Consider the following 18,048-nt stretch of genomic DNA (forward strand, 5'->3'; position numbering starts at 1 on the left):
TATGGTCACTTCTGGACACAGAAAGCAACATGGCGGCAGCAAGAGGCTCCACAACTGCGCTACAGCCATCTTTTATATACAGTCTGTCCATTTTATTAGTTTCTGTTACTAATCAAATCAAATCACGTGAGCTCAGTCTGTGTTGAAGCTGACTTTATTTATTTTTTGGCGTTATTCCATAGATACAGGTTGGATTATTGTAACTCCTTGTACTATGGTCTTCCCTCTTCTCTTCTTCTTAGACTGCAAACAGTCCAAAATGCAGCAGCCCGCCTTTTAACTGGTACCAGGAAATTTTGCCATATTACTCCTGTTCTAGCTAGCTTGCACTGGCTGCCCATAAAGTACCGTATTCAATTTAAAATATTACTTCTTACTTTCAAAACTATTAATAAATTAGCGCCAAGTTATCTTAGTGAACTTCTCAAACCACATACTCCTGCTAGAACACTCAGATCTGCCACTCAACTACTTCTGACCCGACCCAGATCTCGGCTGAAGTCCCGGGGTGACCGTGCGTTTGCTCCGGCTGCCCCGGGACTGTGGAACACCCTTCCTCTCGACCTCCGCGCATCTGATTCCATTGCACTGTTCAAATCACGATTAAAAACCCACTTATTCAATCTTGCCTTTCCCTCTAGTTAATATTTCTTTTATGATTTTATATCATGCACTTTTATGCTCATTTAAATTCTTGTTTGCTCTGTACCTGTTGCTTTCCTATGTATTAGTGACAGTTATCTGCTTGCATATTTAGTACTTGCTTTGGTCCTATTTCTATTATCCTCCTCCTATACTCTATTTTACTTGTTAAGCACCTTGGCATACCCTTGGTTTTTAAGTGTGCTTTATAAATAAAGTTTATTATTATTATTATTATTATTATTATACAGTCAGGACTGACAGGAAACAGAGAGAGAGGAAGACATGCAGCAGTTCTCTTTAACCAATGGGAAAACAGGAGATGACGGCGTGGGCGGGAGCAGCGATGTAAACATGTTAGCCGCTGATTAGCTCCACTGTGGCGACGCTAGTTAACCCTTCACCGCCTTAGCCCGTCCTCCCGAACCTTGGACCCCCCGGATCTGCGCTTTAATGGCCGGCGTCACGCTGAGGTGCTCCGCTGTCTGGCGCCGTGTCACATTAACAAGGTATGACCGGTGAGGCCCGCGGGGTGTTTCAGGCGGAATCAGAAGTTTAGATGCTAACTGTAGTTAGAAAAGTCTGGAGGAAGCTAACAGTTAGCATGGCTGTTAGCACTGAGTGTCGGGGGTCTGTGGTTACCTGACCGCTAACGACACCTGTCAGACTCAGGTGTCACACAGAGACGGGCTGAAGCTGACAGGTGCGCTGCTCGCGCTCAAAGCGGAGAAATATCAGCTGTTATATAAGCAGCTAGCTGCAGCTAGCATGGCTGCAGCTAGCCACGACCTTTGCTCCATATTCAGACATGACCTGAAGATGAGGCTCAGCTTCATCCTCTGTTCATTCAGTGAGCGGGTCACAGTTAGGGTTGCCAACTCCCTGAAAGATAAATAAGGGACACCTCGTGGCCAGGGCCGGGCGACCCAGTTGTCTTCACCCTTCCCAGTGTGGTAGCTATTTTTTGTGTGTGAAATTATTTTTTAACCATTTGACTTGAATTTGATTTAAGCAGATGCATATTCTTTGTGATATGACCATATGGGAAACAAATGATCATTTAGCCGTTTATTTTTAGCTCAAAATGACAACATTAACACAGTAAAACAGGTCTCTTTCTTAAACAGAAGCCTGTCATGCTTAACTTTTGAGAATATAAGTAAATCTTTCTTTAAAAGAACTCTGTCCTGCTTAACTTAAAATTATATAAATTAATAGAAAACAATAGAACAAAAATATTCTTGTAACTGTGCACATATAGTGCATTTAGTACAGTTGGCTTCAGTTGAGGTATTATTTCAGCTTTTCTAATGCTAATCAGCTGCTCCTGTTTGTAAACCCGCTTGTTCCCATGATTACGCATCATAACTCATCATCATTATTAAAATATGTATTACTTTTATGTATTAGTCATCTATTTGTTGTAATCATCCATCCTTGCAGTTGTTTATTACACAAAATAAATTATCACACTTCTGGCCACATAGCGCTGATATTCACCGCACATGCCCATATTAACCTTAACCAGAGGGTTAAAAAACAAACAAACCAGTGTTTACATACCATATCTGCTTCTGCCGTGGCCTGGTGGACAAAAAATTGGTTAAGGGTTCCCCGAGCTTTCACGCCCCTCATGTTCTTCATGTGCCACCACTAGAAGCATGCCTATGGAAAAAGTGCGCCGGCACACAGTGCAGTGTGCTTTATAGGTGTTATGGTGACCTTTTCCAGCCAGGTGTTTTCCTTTTCCCAGTCCTCCCTGTACTTTTGCAGCCTTTTTTTCTTTCTCTGAGGGGAACAAACATTGCTGCTCTAATGCTGGGCTCACACTGTGTGATTTTTGGCCCATTTTGAGACGATTTTTGAGTCGTGCGACCGATTTGGTGATCGGACCGATTTTGGCCTTCATCGTGCGTGTAGTATACGTGGGGTAACGAGAAGCGATTAACACCTCACGACCAGCTCCCGATCATCAATCGCTCGTGAGGGTGTCACCACAGCCGCTCACACTGCTCACGCACAAACACGTAAACGTCAGTGAAAAAGACGCAGCAGCACGGCTGTGCAGCGTGTGATCTGGACACAAGCGATGGAGGCACAACTTGTAGAACTTTGGCTCATCCGAGCCTTTTCGATGTGGTATCACAAAATGATCACGACCACAACAACCGTGAAAATAGTTGGATTTACATGCTGCTCAATCACAGCTGCCTGATCATGTTTTTCATTAGCAATTTAGCAAAGTTGATGGTGGTGGTGTGTCTGTGTGAGTGAAAGACAGAGAGAGCGAGCGACAGATTTTCTGTTATAACCTTCATTTTATGGAGGCACAGTGTGAGCACTCACAGGGCTCGCAAAATTTCAAAATCCCTGGTAGCCCTTCGGGCAGGGACTCTTCAGTTTTTGGTAGCCCAAAATAAATTTAAGTAGCCCGAATAAAAGAGAGAGCAATTTTTTGATTGATGTTTTGTTTCCTTTACAATATTATACATTAAAGTATAATATTGTAAAGGAAACAAAACATTAATCAAAAAATTGTTGAAACACAAATTACAACATTGTATAAAAATTACAATCATCAACTCAAATACTTGGTTCTAATTGAACAGAAATTTCTATGAACTTGTAAGAACTGTGTAGGACTTGAATCAGTCTGTGTCAGATCCTGAATTTGAAATTTCCACTGAAGTCACGGGTAAGAGACAAGTGGAACCAAGATCTAGGCCATTTGCTTTTTGAAGTTTGCAAAGACTGCTAAATTTTGCCAGTGGTAGTTCACTCTTTGCAACATAGTAGCTGTTCTAAACAGATTTTTCAGGTTTATTTTTAGTATATTCTTTGCAATTGGTGTTTGTTCTGGGAAAGATATTGCAGACTGAGCAATAATGCATTTCTTGCATTTCTCATGGCTTCTAATGGGGGCCTTTCTTAAAATGACTGGTCCCAGTAACAAAGGCGCTTGTCGACTCAGAAATCGAGAGAAAACCAACAACACACCCGGCAGAACATTATGTTATTTACACGGGTGCACATAAGTGGTCCGCATGTGCGCATTCGCTGTCAAAATAAAAGACGCACCAGATAAGAAGTTGCAGTGCGCGTTTGCGTCCATATAAAAAGCTGTTTTTGTCCTAGAGTGGGATTTTCACGGCACATTCTGCACCACATCTCTGTGCGTTCATCATTTGTTTGAAGCCAGCTCACCTCCTGCAACCACTTTTCCGAGAATACGTGCTTCTTTTGTGGTTCGGACTCCTTCTGACATTTGTAAAGCTGCACTTTCTTTTTGCCTTATAGTCTGATTTGTCATAACTTCTCCGTTTTGTGGTAAGCTTTTCTTTGGCTGTCACTTCTTCACCCTGACCTGTCTTATTTGGCTCAGCAGAACTAAAATATATATCCTGCTGCTTTTACACACGCACTCACATAAGCTCAGCGATTCTCTGCGCGATCAACCTCTCACATGTTTAAGCTGCGGGAGATTTCACTTGTCATGTTTGCATAGTAAGCTAACGATTGATAAGACGATGTCAGAGGAATTGGTGCGCAAATTATCATCACTCACAGATCAGTGCTGTCGCTCTCTATACACAGTTCGCACGATTGCAAAGTGAAAGCAAAAAAACAAGTGCAAATTCAAACGCGACTTCAATATGTCACATATTGACAGTGGCTCACCGATAGGGCTGCCACAAACGATTATTTTGATAGTCGACTAGTCACCGATTATTCTTGCGATTAGTCGACTAATCAGATCATCATCCATTGGACGTAAAACGTACAGATTATTGCAGCAGCAGCATCTGCTCTTATACAACTATCATTAGCTTACAGCTTTAAGTGTTTCAGGTATGTGAAACTAAAAATAAAGACAAGATGATACTTTATTAAACTTTTAATGAAATTTCAAGTTTGAAGCCACCCGAAAACAAATATAACAAAATAGCATTTTGTGCTCAGTCCTCACAACTATATTGAACTTTGGGACTATATAGTCAGTATAGCAATCTACACGAGATTATTGTTCATAGCCAGGAAAGTTTGCTTTTCTACATGTTCTGCAGAAAGGCTTGCTCTCTTTTGAGAGCAGATGTTCCCTGCTGTGGAGAAGATCCGCTCCGATGGGGTGGAGGTTGCAGGAATGCACAGAAAAGATTTAGCTAGCTTTGATAGTGTGGGGAAACGTCCCTCATTTTCGCTCCACCATTTAAGAGGATCATCCTTTTTAGAAACTGTGGCTTCTTTAAAGTACAGCTGAACTTCACTTCTCACAACTTGGACATCTTGGTCCTCCTTAGATGCTTCTTCCTCATTGTCACCCTGACTGTCTGTGTCAGACTCAAGGTTGTCCAGAGCAGTCTTTTCAGTTCTACCTGAACCATTGGCTGTCTGCACTTTTGCATGCTCATGTGTCCCAGCATTTGCTTCTTTGACAGCAAGCACTTCAACAGTCCCCTGCACTCTGATGACATCTTCAGGAGCCAAAAACTTCAACTTTCTGTATCTGGTGTCCAAGGCAGCTGCGAGAATAACAGAGTTTTCTTTGTCTGCTGAGAAAGTACATATACTCCCCCATCTCTGTGTTATGCCTTTTTCTGCACTGGCAATGAAAGATTTTCCTGAGCTCGTCTCCAGTTGGCTTTGGTGTACAGCCCGTGTCAGCCCTTTGACCACCTGTGGAAGACCTGAAACCGTTGTGTACTTCTGTCCACTAAGGTAAACAGTAGCAGTCTCAAAAGGTGCCAAACCTTGCTTCAGTTCTTCAAGCAGCACCCACTGCTCTGGCTTCAAGTCGAAGTAGTGTTTCCCCCTTGGCGTTACCTCGGGATCTGAAAGAGTGGCAGTGAGAGGCCAGCGCTGTTCGAGGAGTCTTTCTATCATGTGGAATGTACTATTCCATCTTGTACTGACATCTTGGATCAGTGTATTTTTCTTCACATTCATTTGCTCCTGTTTCATTTTTAGTCTTGTACTAGCCAGCTCGCTTCTCTTAAAGTGCTCCACTAGCTGCCTAGCAGCACCTAGTGCTCTGCTGATGGTGGTTTCTTTGAGAGCAGTATTGACTATGAGCTGGAGTGTGTGTCCAGCACAGCGGATAGAGGCCCATCCATGTTTTTCTTCAAGAAGTCTCATTGCTGCCACCATATTGGAACCACTGTCATGTACTACTGCTTTTATTTTGGCAGGCAAGATGTCAAACTTTGTTAGCACCTCTTCCATCAATGTCATTATATTGGCATTAGTATGCCTCTCCTCAAGAGGCATGGTATCAAGGATGAAGCTCTTCATCTTCCAATCTTCACTCAGGAAATGGCAAGACACACCAAGGTAGGCCTCTGTTGCACGACTGGTCCAGACATCAGCAGTCAGGGTGAAGAAACCTTTGACACCACCAAGGGTCTGCTTTACCTAAAGATATGAGATGATTTGGAACAATAGTAAGCATTAGGGAAATATATTACAGTATATTTTTTCATTATTAATAATGCTTGTCAGTTTATGCATTAAGATTTGAATTTACCAATTGAATAATTCAGTTACATCAAATACACTTACGTATGTTAAACAATAAACATTCAACATATCAGTAAAAAACAAAAAAAACAACAACAACTTTCCATTACATGCTTTAACCAAGATTAATTTATTGGTTCCTCAGTCAGCAAGCTCTATATTATTTCATCATGAAATGTATTAAATTCTAATACAAATTGCTATTTTGTGTTTGTGGTGTGAGAGAGTGGAGAGAAAGAGAGACCAACCTTCTCAAAGGCAGCATCATATTTCTTTTCCATCAATTTGGTGAAGTGGGATCGGCCTGGTAGGTAGTTATCATGGTAATGTGGGTTGAACTGCTTGATCATCTCTTTGAAACCTTGATCATCAACCATAGACAGGGGTCTCATGTCCGTCACCAACATGTTCAAGATTGATTCAGTCAGGACATCTGCTTGCCGAGGTGTACATGTTGTTGGCTTGGTGACAAAGTCGTCCATTGAAGACGAACGTATTTTTTTAGCAGTCCTGTAATGTTAACAGCTATTAACATAAGCAATAATAAGTAGTGCTCTCAGCGTTAATCTCGTCAATACGATGTTAAGGCGGCAAATCCCCGTTAGCGCGAAAACGCGGTGCGAGGGCTGCATGGCACTGACTAACGGGGATTTGCCGCGTTAATGCAGTTATGGCGTTAACATCATACTAACGAGATTAACGCTGACAGCACAAATAATTAGCAGCTTGCTGTTTACAATAATGTTAGCAGCTAACTAGCCAATTAGCTTACCGAGACGACTGTACCACTTCGACGTCGGATGCCACGACGTGCTTCCTTTTTAGATGCTCGTGCATCGCCGTTGTACTGCCATGGAAGGCAAGTTCCATTTTGCAGATTTTGCATTGGACTTTCTTTTCTTTTGTTTGGTCAAAATGCTCCCAGACTTTCGAGTTCCGTTGCCGAGTAGCCATGATAACGGAGACTGCTGCTTCTTCTTCTTCTTCATCTTTGGCGTTTAACGGTATCCTTGTAGGTGCATTTCCGCCATCTTCTGTTTCAGTCCGTTATTACACTCTTAAATCCTACTGTTATTCCTGCACCTTTCAGGATTTTACGGCATTTAAACGATGTGTCGACTATTAAATTAGGCGTCGACGATTTTGATAGTCGACGTAATCGTGACTAGTCGACTAATCGTGGCAGCCCTACTCACCGATGCCAATGACATAATTACCCAGCTACATTTCCGAAAGAATGCAAAAGCATTGACATATATTTTTCCTTCCTACAATAGCCTGACGGGCAGAGCAGAGAGAGGTTTTGGTGGCCCGACTGGAAAAATCGCTAGCCCCGGGACGTCGGGCTAGCGATTTTGCGAGCCCTGACTCAGGTCGCATCAGAGCATCGTGAACTACGAACTTCTAACCCCTGCGAGTCAATCGTGCAGTTTGAGCAGGAGCTGAATAACGTGACTGAAAAAATCGCACAGTGTATGTCCAGCTTTAGGTGTACCGTCGTCCGAGACTTGCACCGCAGTGTCGGCGTTTGTTTCCCTGTTGGCCATGCTTCTTGTTGTGGTCATCTGTTGTCTTCCGGTATTTTCTCCGTAAGCGACCTTTCCTCGACCAATGAGATGAGCGGTAATCTGAATTGTCATACTCGAATTGTCATAAGTGTGCTGTCAGCTCATTGGTCACAAAGCAGGAGAGGGGCTGGGAATGATGTTTTCAAACAAAGCGTTAATTGCATTAACATTTATAGACTACTTTTGATTCTCACTGTATTACGGGACAAAGTGCGTCCCTTATTAGCTCAATACGGGACGATTCCGTTTTTTAAGGGACAGTTGGCAACCCTAGTCACAGGTGAGCAGACAGGTGGGCTAGCATGTTATAGCTCATATTCACACTGAAGATGGAGGTTCTGCTCTTAAATGACGAAGAAGCCACAGCAATAGTCTTCATCACTGAGCTGCGCCTGTTTGGGTGAAGCTGTAGTGAAAGTGTGAGTCAGGTTAGTCATGATTGGCTCTGTAAACACTGTGTGTGCTTCTGTTTCCAGCTCAGTCCGATCCAACATTCCCAGCCTGAAGTTTCACACCACAGCGTCTCCCATGATGGGTGAGTATCATCATCATCATCATCATCATCCATGATGTTCACAGCAGCAGGAGAGCCTTCAAAGCACAGTGAGTTATAAACAGGTGTTATTATGGGGACGGAGAGGACAGAGCCCAGAACAGGTTTGTATCATGTTTATTTCTGCTGGGATTTTAGAATCTCACAGTAAGTTCTCTGAGGAGCTCAAACAGCACATGTACTGATGATGATGATGATGATGATCGGGGACTCTTGGTGATGATGTCATTGCGTGTTTTCAGGTGTGACAGTGGAGCAGTTTGAGCAGGCGAAGAGCAAACTGTCGACGCTGAAGGACGACCCGGGCAACGAGGTCAAACTGAAGATCTACGCTCTCTTCAAACAGGTGCCAGTTCCCCACACGTTCTAGATGTTCCACACGTTCTAGATGTTCCACACGTTCTAGATGTTCCACATTCAGACATTTGGTGTTCTGGAAATTTCTCACGTGGAGCTTTTCAAAGCAGGTTAATCCAGATTTGTCAAACCTTTTTAAAAAAAAAAAAAAATCATGTCCTCCTTTAAAAAAAGTATTGGCTTAAAAAAATGATACTTATGAAAACTTCATAAAACTGAGTCTAATTTTCAGTAACCTCAGTGTAAAAAAACTAATTTAATTGGTGTTACTGTGGGACTGATTAGATTTGGTAGTGAAGGAAAATATAAGTCGCTCCATCTTGTTACTGAGCTTCACTGCTGCCACCTGCCAGATTCTTACGCCAGCTGTGGGGCCAGCTGTGGGGCCAGCTGTGGGGTCAGCTGTGGGGTCAGCTGTGGGGTCAGCTGAGAGGCCAGCTGTGGGGCCAGCTGTGGGGCCAGCTGTGGGGTCAGCTGAGAGGCCAGCTGTGGGGTCAGCTGTGGGGTCAGCAGCTGCTTCTGCTCCTTCTTCAGCAATCTGTCGTCCCGGTTTGAGACGTGAGTAAAACTGTGCTCAGCGTTCAGATGTGGGAGCGTGCTGATCTCCTGTCATTGGCTGGAGTCTTGCGTGTGCCGCTAACAGCTGCTTTCTCCGCAAACTAAGAAGAGCAGGAGCACCAGCCCCCATCATGTACACTTTCTACAGAGGCACCATCGAGAGCATCCTGTCGAGCTGCATCACTGTGTGGTTTGGAGCCTGCAATGCGTCCTGTCATAGAACCCTCCAACGCATAGTGAGAGCTGCAGAGAGGATCATTGGTGTCTCTCTCCCCTCCCTCCAGGACATTTACAGCACCCGTCTCACTAAAAAAGCCCTTTGCATAGCGGCTGATCCCACGCACCCAATGCAAAGCTTCTTCAAGCTGCTGCCGTCGGGGAGGAGACTGCGGAGTCTCCAGGCCTGACTCACTCACTGGCCTGCACCAGTTACCAGTCACTTTGTGGAGCATTGGACTGCCACTACCTCATAAGACTTTGTTGTTACACTATCTCTTACCACATACTACTAAATCTCCATTTGCACTATCTGCCTATTTGCACTACTCTGCCTCCTTACTTGAATATTGTATATTGTATATTGCATAGCTTTTTTTTGTTATACGTAAAATTGTATTGTATTTATTTAAATTTTTACTTTTTAATTATTTTATTTGCATTTTTTAATCACTAGGGTTTGAGAGTAACGAAATTTCTATTCTCTGTATGTCCTGTACATGTGGCAGAATTGACAAATAAAGTTGACTTGACTTCGTCTCGTCGGAGTGCTAACATGAAGCCGAGCTCGACACATATGACAGAGATGCTCAAAACTCTGCCCCGGTGTAAAAGTCCTGGTGTGTGGGTTCATGAAGGACTTCAGTATAAGTTCACCTGCTCCTCTTCCTCCTTTTCCTCCTCGCTCAGGCCACCCAGGGTCCCTGCAACGCTCCCAAACCCGGCATGCTGGACTTTGTCAACAAGGCCAAGTGGGACGCGTGGAAGTCTCTGGGCTCCATCTCACAGGTACAAACACAGCAGGGAGATAAATGATGAAGGGTCGTTGCTCAGCTGTCTGTAGGAAGTCTTTTATTCTCTCGGGACTTCAGGTTAACGCTCTTTCCTGAAAGAGCGTCGCTGCGCTCGGAGCTCACAGATCTGCTCCTCCTTTAGCTTCTTGATGCTAACAGGCCGCTCTGCTGTGTTCTTTCCTCTTTGGTTTGAATCTGTTAGGATGAAGCCCGACAGAAGTACTGCGACCTGATTGGCTCCCTGGTGGAGGAAGAGACTGGAAGCTCCGCCCAGGTGAGCGCACAGCCAGCTGGGAGCGGTGCGACCTACGAGACGCTGTTGGTCACCAAGGAGGATGACATCACCACCATCAAACTGAACCGACCGGCCAAGAAGAACGCCATCACGACCGAGGTCAGCCACGCTTCAGACTGAAGCTACTCTGAAACAAAAACATGTACACCTGCTTTTCTTCTTATATCTGTGTTTCCTGTCAGATGTACAACGAGATCATCGCCGCTCTGGAGCAGGCGGCCACGGACGACTCTGTCATCACCGTCGTTACAGGTACACACACACACAGGGCTGTGTGTCAGGTCCTGTGAGCTTCCAGAACAAACCACTGACAGGAAGAAGAGTCAAATGAATAAAGTTGTGCTGCTGTGTGAACGTTTCTGGTTCATCATCAGGCCTGCAGATGTTACTGAACATCATGAATGATTGTTGCTGTTCGTGGTGAGAATGAGTCTGAGGAAACGCGGCGGTCCGTCCTCGCTGGGACTAAACTCCGACTGAAACCTTCAGGCTCGTGTTGAAGTGAACGCGTGTTCTCTTCGTTCTCACGTTTCAGGCGCCGGCGATTTCTACTGCAGTGGAAACGACCTCACCAACTTCACCAAAATCCCGGAGAACGGGGTGGAGGAGATGGCCAGACGGGGTGCAGATCTGCTCAGGTGAGTGTTCATGATGGAAGCAGCAGGAAACCCACTGTACTCGAGTAAAAGTACCAAAGTATTCATGTCCTTAAGTATAGCGTGGATCACAGTGGCTCTGCATGCACGCCGTCATCTGCATCATGTGAGGTCGTCTCCTTGTTGACCTCTGAACCTCAAACTGACCTGAAGGAGAGATCAGCCTGAATCATTCCCGCCTCGCACAGTCAGAATGTTTTATTTGGTGCCAAACCTGAAACCCTGAGCTCTCCTCTGTCTCTCTGCAGGAAGTACGTGAACGCTTACATAGACTTCCCCAAGCCGCTGGTTGCCGTGGTGAACGGACCGGCTGTGGGCGTGTCTGTCACTGTGCTGGGCCTCTTTGACCTGGTCTACGCCACAGAGAGGGTGCGCGCGCACACACACACACACACACACACACACACACACAGAGAAGACGTCACATGATGATGATGAAACCTTTGACTCGTAGGCTCAGGATGTTTGAGTGCAGACTCAGGTGTGTTTCCTCACCTGGATGATGATCTTGGCTCTGTGGTCACAGCTGGACCTGCTGTGCGTGTTTATTCTGACTGCGCTGCAGCGCAGCATGATTATCAGTGCTGCAAACACCATCTCCCTCCATCACCTACAGGGTTTTTGCTGAAAGTCAAGTCAAGTCAACTTTATTTGTCAATTCTGCCACATGTACAGGACATACAGAGAATAGAAATTTCGTTACTCTCAAACCCTAGTGATTAAAAAATGCAAATAAAATAATTAAAAAAATTTAAATAAATACAATACAATTTTACGTATAACAAAAAAAAGCTATGCAATATACAATATTCAAGTAAGGAGGCAGAGTAGTGCAAATAGGCAGATAGTGCAAATGGAGATTTAGTAGTATGTGGTAAGAGATAGTGTAACAACAAAGTCTTATGAGGTAGTGGCAGTCCAATGCTCCACAAAGTGACTGGTAACTGGTGCAGGCCTGTGTGTGTGTGTGTGTGTGTGTGTGTGTGTGTGTGTGTGTGTGTGTGTGTGTGTGTGTGTGTGTGTGTGTGTGTGTGTGACAGAGTTCAGTGAGACCGTGGAGGAGAAGAGGGGAGAGGGGGCAGAATCGGGAGGGAGTTAAGCTTCCTGACAGCCTGATGGATGAAGCTGTCCTTCAGTCTGCTGGTCCTGGCCTGGAGACTCCGCAGTCTCCTCCCTGACGGCAGCAGCTTGAAGAAGCTTTGCATTGGGTGCGTGGGATCAGCCGCTATGCAAAGGGCTTTTTTAGTGAGACGGGTGCTGTAAATGTCCTGGAGGGAGGGGAGAGAGACACCAATGATCCTCTCTGCAGCCCTCACTATGCGTTGGAGGGTTCTATGACAGGACGCATTGCAGGCTCCAAACCACACAGTGATGCAGCTCGACAGGATGCTCTCGATGGTGCCTCTGTAGAAAGTGTACATGATGGGGGCTGGTGCTCCTGCTCTTCTTAGTTTGCGGAGAAAGAAGAGACGCTGCTGTGATTTCTTGGCCAGTGCCATTAGAAATGCACAACAGCCATTTTCTTACACTAACTATGCATAACTGTTGTGAGACACGATCATCTGACCGTGCCCTCCCCCCTCCTACTGACTCCCACAATTGCTCCCATTTCCTATCTGTATTTCTCTGGAGTCTGTTCATGTGGATGTAGGCTTCCATGATCAGTGAACTGACCTCCCAGCCCATTGTTCCTTCAGTGGGCTGCAAACCTGCAGTCAGCTGAGACTGAAGACGTCGCCTGGATGATGACGAAACGTTTCTCCCACTGAACACGTCCAGATGAACAGAATCAACTTTTGGAGATTTACTTACCTGGACGGTCGAGCGTGCATCAGGATATGATTGATATGTGTCTTGACTCAGGTATAGGACAGCAGATCTCAGTTTAAAAGGGAAACTACACGTAATTAAACTAAAAAGAGTTACGAGAAAACCTTTTATTTAATGTTTTTCCTGGTTTCAGTGAGTAAAAATAAGAGACCTGTGTTATCCTCATTTATCTGATGCTGGGTGTTGATGCAGAGCTTCATTGTTATTGTTAATGAACAATTTAACGTCCAGTTTCCATGAAAGACACCTTTTCAGGTCACGTGACAGCGACCTGCTCCAGGTGGTGACGCTGTGCCTCTGTGTGTCTCAGGCCACCTTCCACACTCCGTTCAGTCAGCTGGGTCAGAGCGCCGAGGGATGCTCCTCCTACACCTTCCCTAAACTCATGGGTGCTGCTAAGGTACACACACACTGTCACAGAGGCAGTGCTCATATGAACGCTGCCCCCTGCTGGTAACCTGTGCACACTGCAGGCAGCTGTTAGGACTGACGTTTCCTTTCGTTCTGTGTGTATGTGTGAGGTCGTACGGTGACAGTGTTCCTCTGTGGATGACATGAAAGGAAAACACTGAGTTCATCTCTTTGATTTCAAGCTGCCTCATTTTTAGTTACATTTCACAGCATTTAAACCATCGGACCTAAAACCATCACAGTTAGTAAACATGACTGTAACCATGGTAACACTGCTGTGACATGAGTATCTGCTGGTTGGACATAGAGGACACGAGCTCTCTGACTGTCTCCTGTCTTCAGGCCAGCGAGATGCTGCTGTTCAACAAGAAGCTGACGGCGGTTCAGGCCTGTGAGCTCGGCCTGGTCACCGAGGTTTTCCCCGACAGCAGCTTCCAGTCGGAGGTCTGGACTCGGCTGAAGGCCTACGCCAAGCTGCCCCGCAACGTAATCACACACAGACTTACTCGAGTACTCTACTGCTTTACAGTCTCCCACAGCATGTCTTTATCCTGTCTTCTTCTCTCACCCCAACCAATCACAGCAGATGGCCCCGCCCCTCCCTGAGCCTGGTTCTGCCGGAGGTTTCTTCCTGTTAAAAGGGAGTTTTTCCTTCCCACTGTCGCCAAAGTGCTGCTCATAGGGGGTCATATGATTGTTGGGCTTTTCTCTGTATCTATGAAGCGCCTTGAGGCGACTTTTGTTGTGATTTGGCGCTATATAAATAAAACTGAACTGAATACTTACTGTCCTGTTAGCTCTGAGGTGAAACTGGTCTCTGTGTATGAAGGACTTCAGAGTGATGCTGACGGCTGTGTCTGCAGGGAAACGAGTCCAGGCCCCGAATCAGCTTAATCTGACCTCTGACCTCTCTGTCTCCGCCCCTCTTTCAGTCTCTGGCTCTGTCCAAACAGCTGATCCGCTCGGTGGAGAAGGAGCGCCTGCACGCCGTGAACGACGCCGAGGTGGAGCGCCTGATGGAGCGCTGGATGTCAGACGAGTGTTTCAACGCCGTCATGAGCTTCTTCCAGGCCAAGGCCAAGCTCTGAGGAAGAGGAGGCGTGTATGATGAAGATGATGGTTATTAATTGTAAATGTTGTAGAGTGACTTAGAGCAGACTGTAGGATGTTTCGTGACCAATCTGTAGTGTGAGCGCCACCTGGTGGGCGGGGTAGGGAGGTGCAGAGGCTCTGAGGCTGTGGCAGCAGGTCTCAGTGAATGAAACGCAGGCTTAAAGCTCACAGAGCTTCTGTCCTCAGCTGATGCTTTAGGAGTCCGTGTGAGTCTGAGCTTCAGTTTTCACACCGTGATGCTTTCAGTGTGCTCACTGCTGGTAAAGTGCCTTAAACACTCTAACTGCTGCTCAGCGTTCTCCGACGTCTGTTTGTCCAATAAATTCACAATCACTCGATGAGGTCGTCTTCTCTGTAAATATTCAGTCTGTGTTTGTGTTATAAAGGACACTTTATAATCTACGAAAATATCAAATCTGTCTGACAGTCATAATTTTCTCTACCCTTTATTCTTTAAATCAAACGTCTTTGTTTTTGCCTGTTTGGTTCTTTAGCCGTCAGAGTTGATCTGTGAAGGTCAACAAAGACGCCCAACGGATTTACTTCATCACGGCCTTGTCGTATTGGTCCATTTGATTGACCTTTATTATTCATTTATTTATTTATTTCATTTCAAGTTATCACAGATGGGACAGACGTGAGTGGGGGATAGGACAGGGAGAAAAAAGGGAGGGGAAGAAAGACAGGAAGAGGGACAGTGAGAGAGGACACTAAAAAAAGAAAACAAATTTCCTTGGTTACCTGTTGAGAGAAAAACAAGAGCAACACAATAACACAGCACCACTGCAATAACCTAAATAAATGTAAATAACAGTAAATATTGAATGTTGTGCAGCACACGGTGTGCTTTGAGGTAAGAAAGGTGTAGCTGTCTATGAACACCTGTGTACACCGGAGTTCATCCAGCTGTTCTGCCAGAGGTTTTATATTAACGCAGGACTCCAGGCCTGGAAACCTGAACTCCAACAAACAGACCAGACTAACAGGATCCTCCAGCTTTCACTCGTTCAGGACGAGACTGACCCTGTGCTTCTAACTGCCAACAGAGGGCGCTGTCTGAAGCCAGACTCGTACAGATATTCATAAATGAGAAACATGAGCCCAGACTTTGACCCATGACACGCTCCTGTGGTTCGGACCAAATGGAGGCGGGATGCTGAAGACGAACGGTCATTTCCTGTCTGCATCGCCATCCTGTCAGTGACGGCTAAAATGTGGGTTAAGCCCCGCCCATTGACTCTGATTCTATTCTATATAATTTACTGTAAATGTCAGAACAGCTGGACTGTGAGTTTAATGAAGAGTTTAGCAGCTGTACGTAATACACTGGACACTGCATCAGCTGATGAGAAGCAGCAGGAGTTAAACATCAGACAGAATCGGGCTGGTTTTAGATGAGACGCTGTTAGAAATGAGAGATTTGAAAGGTTCTGTGCTGTTTGGTGGTGAGACGGTCCAGCAGGTGGCAGCACTCACCTGCACATGAAGCAGCTGTGAGGGCAGCAGGTGATCCTGCAGCTTCACTGATTCATGCTGAGGAGCAAACAGGAAGTCTGATTGTTCCTCAGCTGTGATGTTTACGGGCCGCTTCACTGGATAATGGTGCGACTTCATCCCACAGCAGAGGACAGGTCGTACACTCGGTGACCTGACAGGAAGTCCTCCCACTCTGTCACTTTCAGCAGATAGCACAGGAGTGATCCGTCTCCTTCATGGAGCTGCTCGGTGAAAGCATCGTCTTTGAGATTGGACCGAATCGTTCCCCTTGACCCGCCCCCCCACAAACCTCTGGACCCCTACGGCCCCTTCTGTGGTCGCCAGGATCCCAGACCCACATGAGTCACTGTGACTGAGGTCAGACCTCCAACCAAACCACATCACCTATCTCCAGAGCAGAGCCCCAGTATCCTCAGCCTGGACAACATGCTGTGGTTCTTTGTTCTTGTAGGCTGCCCGACTCTGGGCTCTCCACTACAGAGGGCGACGGTCATTCAGGAGAAGCTCAGAGCAGAGCTGCTGCTCCTCCACATCAAAAGAGTCAACGTTCAGGATCTGAGTGTTTCATGAATGTTCTGCTGTGAAGATTAGATCCCTCACTGGCTCTGGGACACCTCGATGGAGCTGAACAGCAGGACAAGTCACAGGAATTATTAGAAGAAAAGGGTTTTCCTTTATTTAACCCAAGAAGTTATATTTAAAAAATAACAAATGTCAGGCTCATAAAAGAAACAAGGATCAGTCACAAATACATAAGTAAACTAAATGTGTGCGCTTACAAATCAATACACCTGCTGCAAACTAAAGTGTGTGATTGTGTACATGAGAGTTACAGAGTGTAGAGTGTGGACACGGGTTTGACCGGCACATGGAGGTGAGTCTGGAGCAGGTCTGTGAGCAGAGGCTGGATGGACAGACGGGCGGATGTTTGATGGAGCAGTCAGGTAAATGGATGGTGGTTGGATGACGGTCCCTAGCAGACTGTGGTCACGAGCTGTGACCTCAGCGCCCACAGTGCAGTGTGCTTGTGTGGGCAGCAGCAGCTGTGATGTCGTCGGTGAGCTTGGCTTTCAGATTGTGTGAAAGTAAAAGTGGAGCATCTGGAACATCTGGGCGCACGTTTAACCCCGCTCTGCTCTGAAGCCTGAGCAGGAAGCGGGGTCCATCTCTCTGAGCTGTGGCTTAAATTCTGTTGTTGTCGTGTTTAACTATGGCACCGGGGCAGGAGGAGGAAACCACGTCCACAAGTGCAGCTTCTCTGCAGAATCACTTTCACTGTGTCGAGTCCATTTACATAATAATGTGAGGGACCATGAGAGTGCTGCACAGGTGCTGCACAGGTGTGACTGATTTCCCTCAGTGATGCATGCAGGAGAAGAAGACATCATCATCGGACTGTCGGAGCCTCAGAGGATGAAAATGTGCAGAAATCTCGCAGAGCTGTTCGTTTCTAACAGAAGCAATAAAAATCCCTCACATGGTTTTACTTTGATTGTTTTTGGTCCGTTATTTGTTCTGAAATGTTACAGGCGTCACACTCAGCAGATATCTGTCCCATAAAGCATGAAGATAAACCTGTGTCCAACATTAAATCATAACCAGGCTTAAAGTTAGCTTTATTAGGGGCGTGGCCTCTGTGAGTGACAGGTGGATGGTGACACAGGTGTGCTGTAGCTGCTAGCTGTCTGCTAGCTTCACCTGAACTGCACCTCTGCACGTGTTTGTGCTGGTGGAGCCTTTTAATGACGTCATGTGACCAATAACACGGCTGCTGTGAGGTCACTGTGGTAACAGAGCGTCCACGGTGTGTTAAAGGCCTCGTGCTGAGGGAGGTGGCTAACCCTTAGCTAAAGAAGCAGAGTGGTCACTGAGGTCTTCATCAATGAAGTACTGGAGCCTGCAGGTTAACGGCAGTGAGAGTAAAAACACAGGAAAGATGTTAATTTTTAATCTTTTGTCAGATTTATTAACCTAAAGTTGGTCAAACTCGATTTAATGAGCTTCTCAAACTGCTGATTGAATCCAGGAAGTAATGTAATCCTGC

General features: G+C 45.7%; 2 protein-coding genes across 2 annotated transcripts; one reads left to right on the forward strand and one right to left on the reverse strand.

The window, feature by feature from the left end:
- The first annotated feature begins 971 nt into the window (after positions 1-971).
- On the forward strand, positions 972-14,947 carry eci2 (enoyl-CoA delta isomerase 2). Its single transcript, XM_085363188.1, has 11 exons — positions 972-1,151; positions 8,201-8,259; positions 8,520-8,623; positions 10,099-10,197; positions 10,405-10,596; positions 10,680-10,749; positions 11,033-11,135; positions 11,402-11,522; positions 13,294-13,383; positions 13,737-13,880; positions 14,327-14,947. The coding sequence occupies exons 1-11, from the start codon at positions 1,096-1,098 to the stop codon at positions 14,480-14,482; spliced, it is 1,194 nt and encodes a 397-aa protein (XP_085219314.1). The 5' UTR covers positions 972-1,095; the 3' UTR covers positions 14,483-14,947.
- Positions 4,651-6,638, reverse strand: LOC146626043 (E3 SUMO-protein ligase ZBED1-like). Its single transcript, XM_085363176.1, has 2 exons — positions 6,405-6,638; positions 4,651-6,051 (listed from the first exon to the last, which is right to left on the reverse strand). Exons 1-2 carry the CDS (start codon positions 6,636-6,638, stop codon positions 4,651-4,653), a joined length of 1,635 nt encoding a protein of 544 aa, XP_085219302.1.
- Positions 14,948-18,048: the final 3,101 nt, after the last annotated feature.

Source organism: Diplotaxodon limnothrissa, linkage group LG9 (genome assembly GCF_057381915.1).
Source record: "Diplotaxodon limnothrissa isolate DT_005_m linkage group LG9, D_limnothrissa_male_GT1.1, whole genome shotgun sequence".
Classification (NCBI taxonomy): Eukaryota; Metazoa; Chordata; class Actinopteri; order Cichliformes; family Cichlidae; genus Diplotaxodon; species Diplotaxodon limnothrissa.

Excerpts from the sequence above, each read along its gene's own strand:
- eci2 (XM_085363188.1), top strand. The coding sequence starts at position 1,096 with ATGGCCGGCGTCACGCTGAGGTGCTCCGCTGTCTGGCGCCGTGTCACA. Across the intron at positions 8,624-10,098 it reads TCTACGCTCTCTTCAAACAG|GCCACCCAGGGTCCCTGCAA; the intron begins GTGCCAGTTCCC and ends CTCCTCGCTCAG. Across the intron at positions 13,384-13,736 it reads AACTCATGGGTGCTGCTAAG|GCCAGCGAGATGCTGCTGTT; the intron begins GTACACACACAC and ends TCCTGTCTTCAG.
- LOC146626043 (XM_085363176.1), bottom strand. The coding sequence starts at position 6,638 with ATGGACGACTTTGTCACCAAGCCAACAACATGTACACCTCGGCAAGCA. Across the intron at positions 6,052-6,404 it reads ATGATGCTGCCTTTGAGAAG|GTAAAGCAGACCCTTGGTGG; the intron begins GTTGGTCTCTCT and ends TCATATCTTTAG.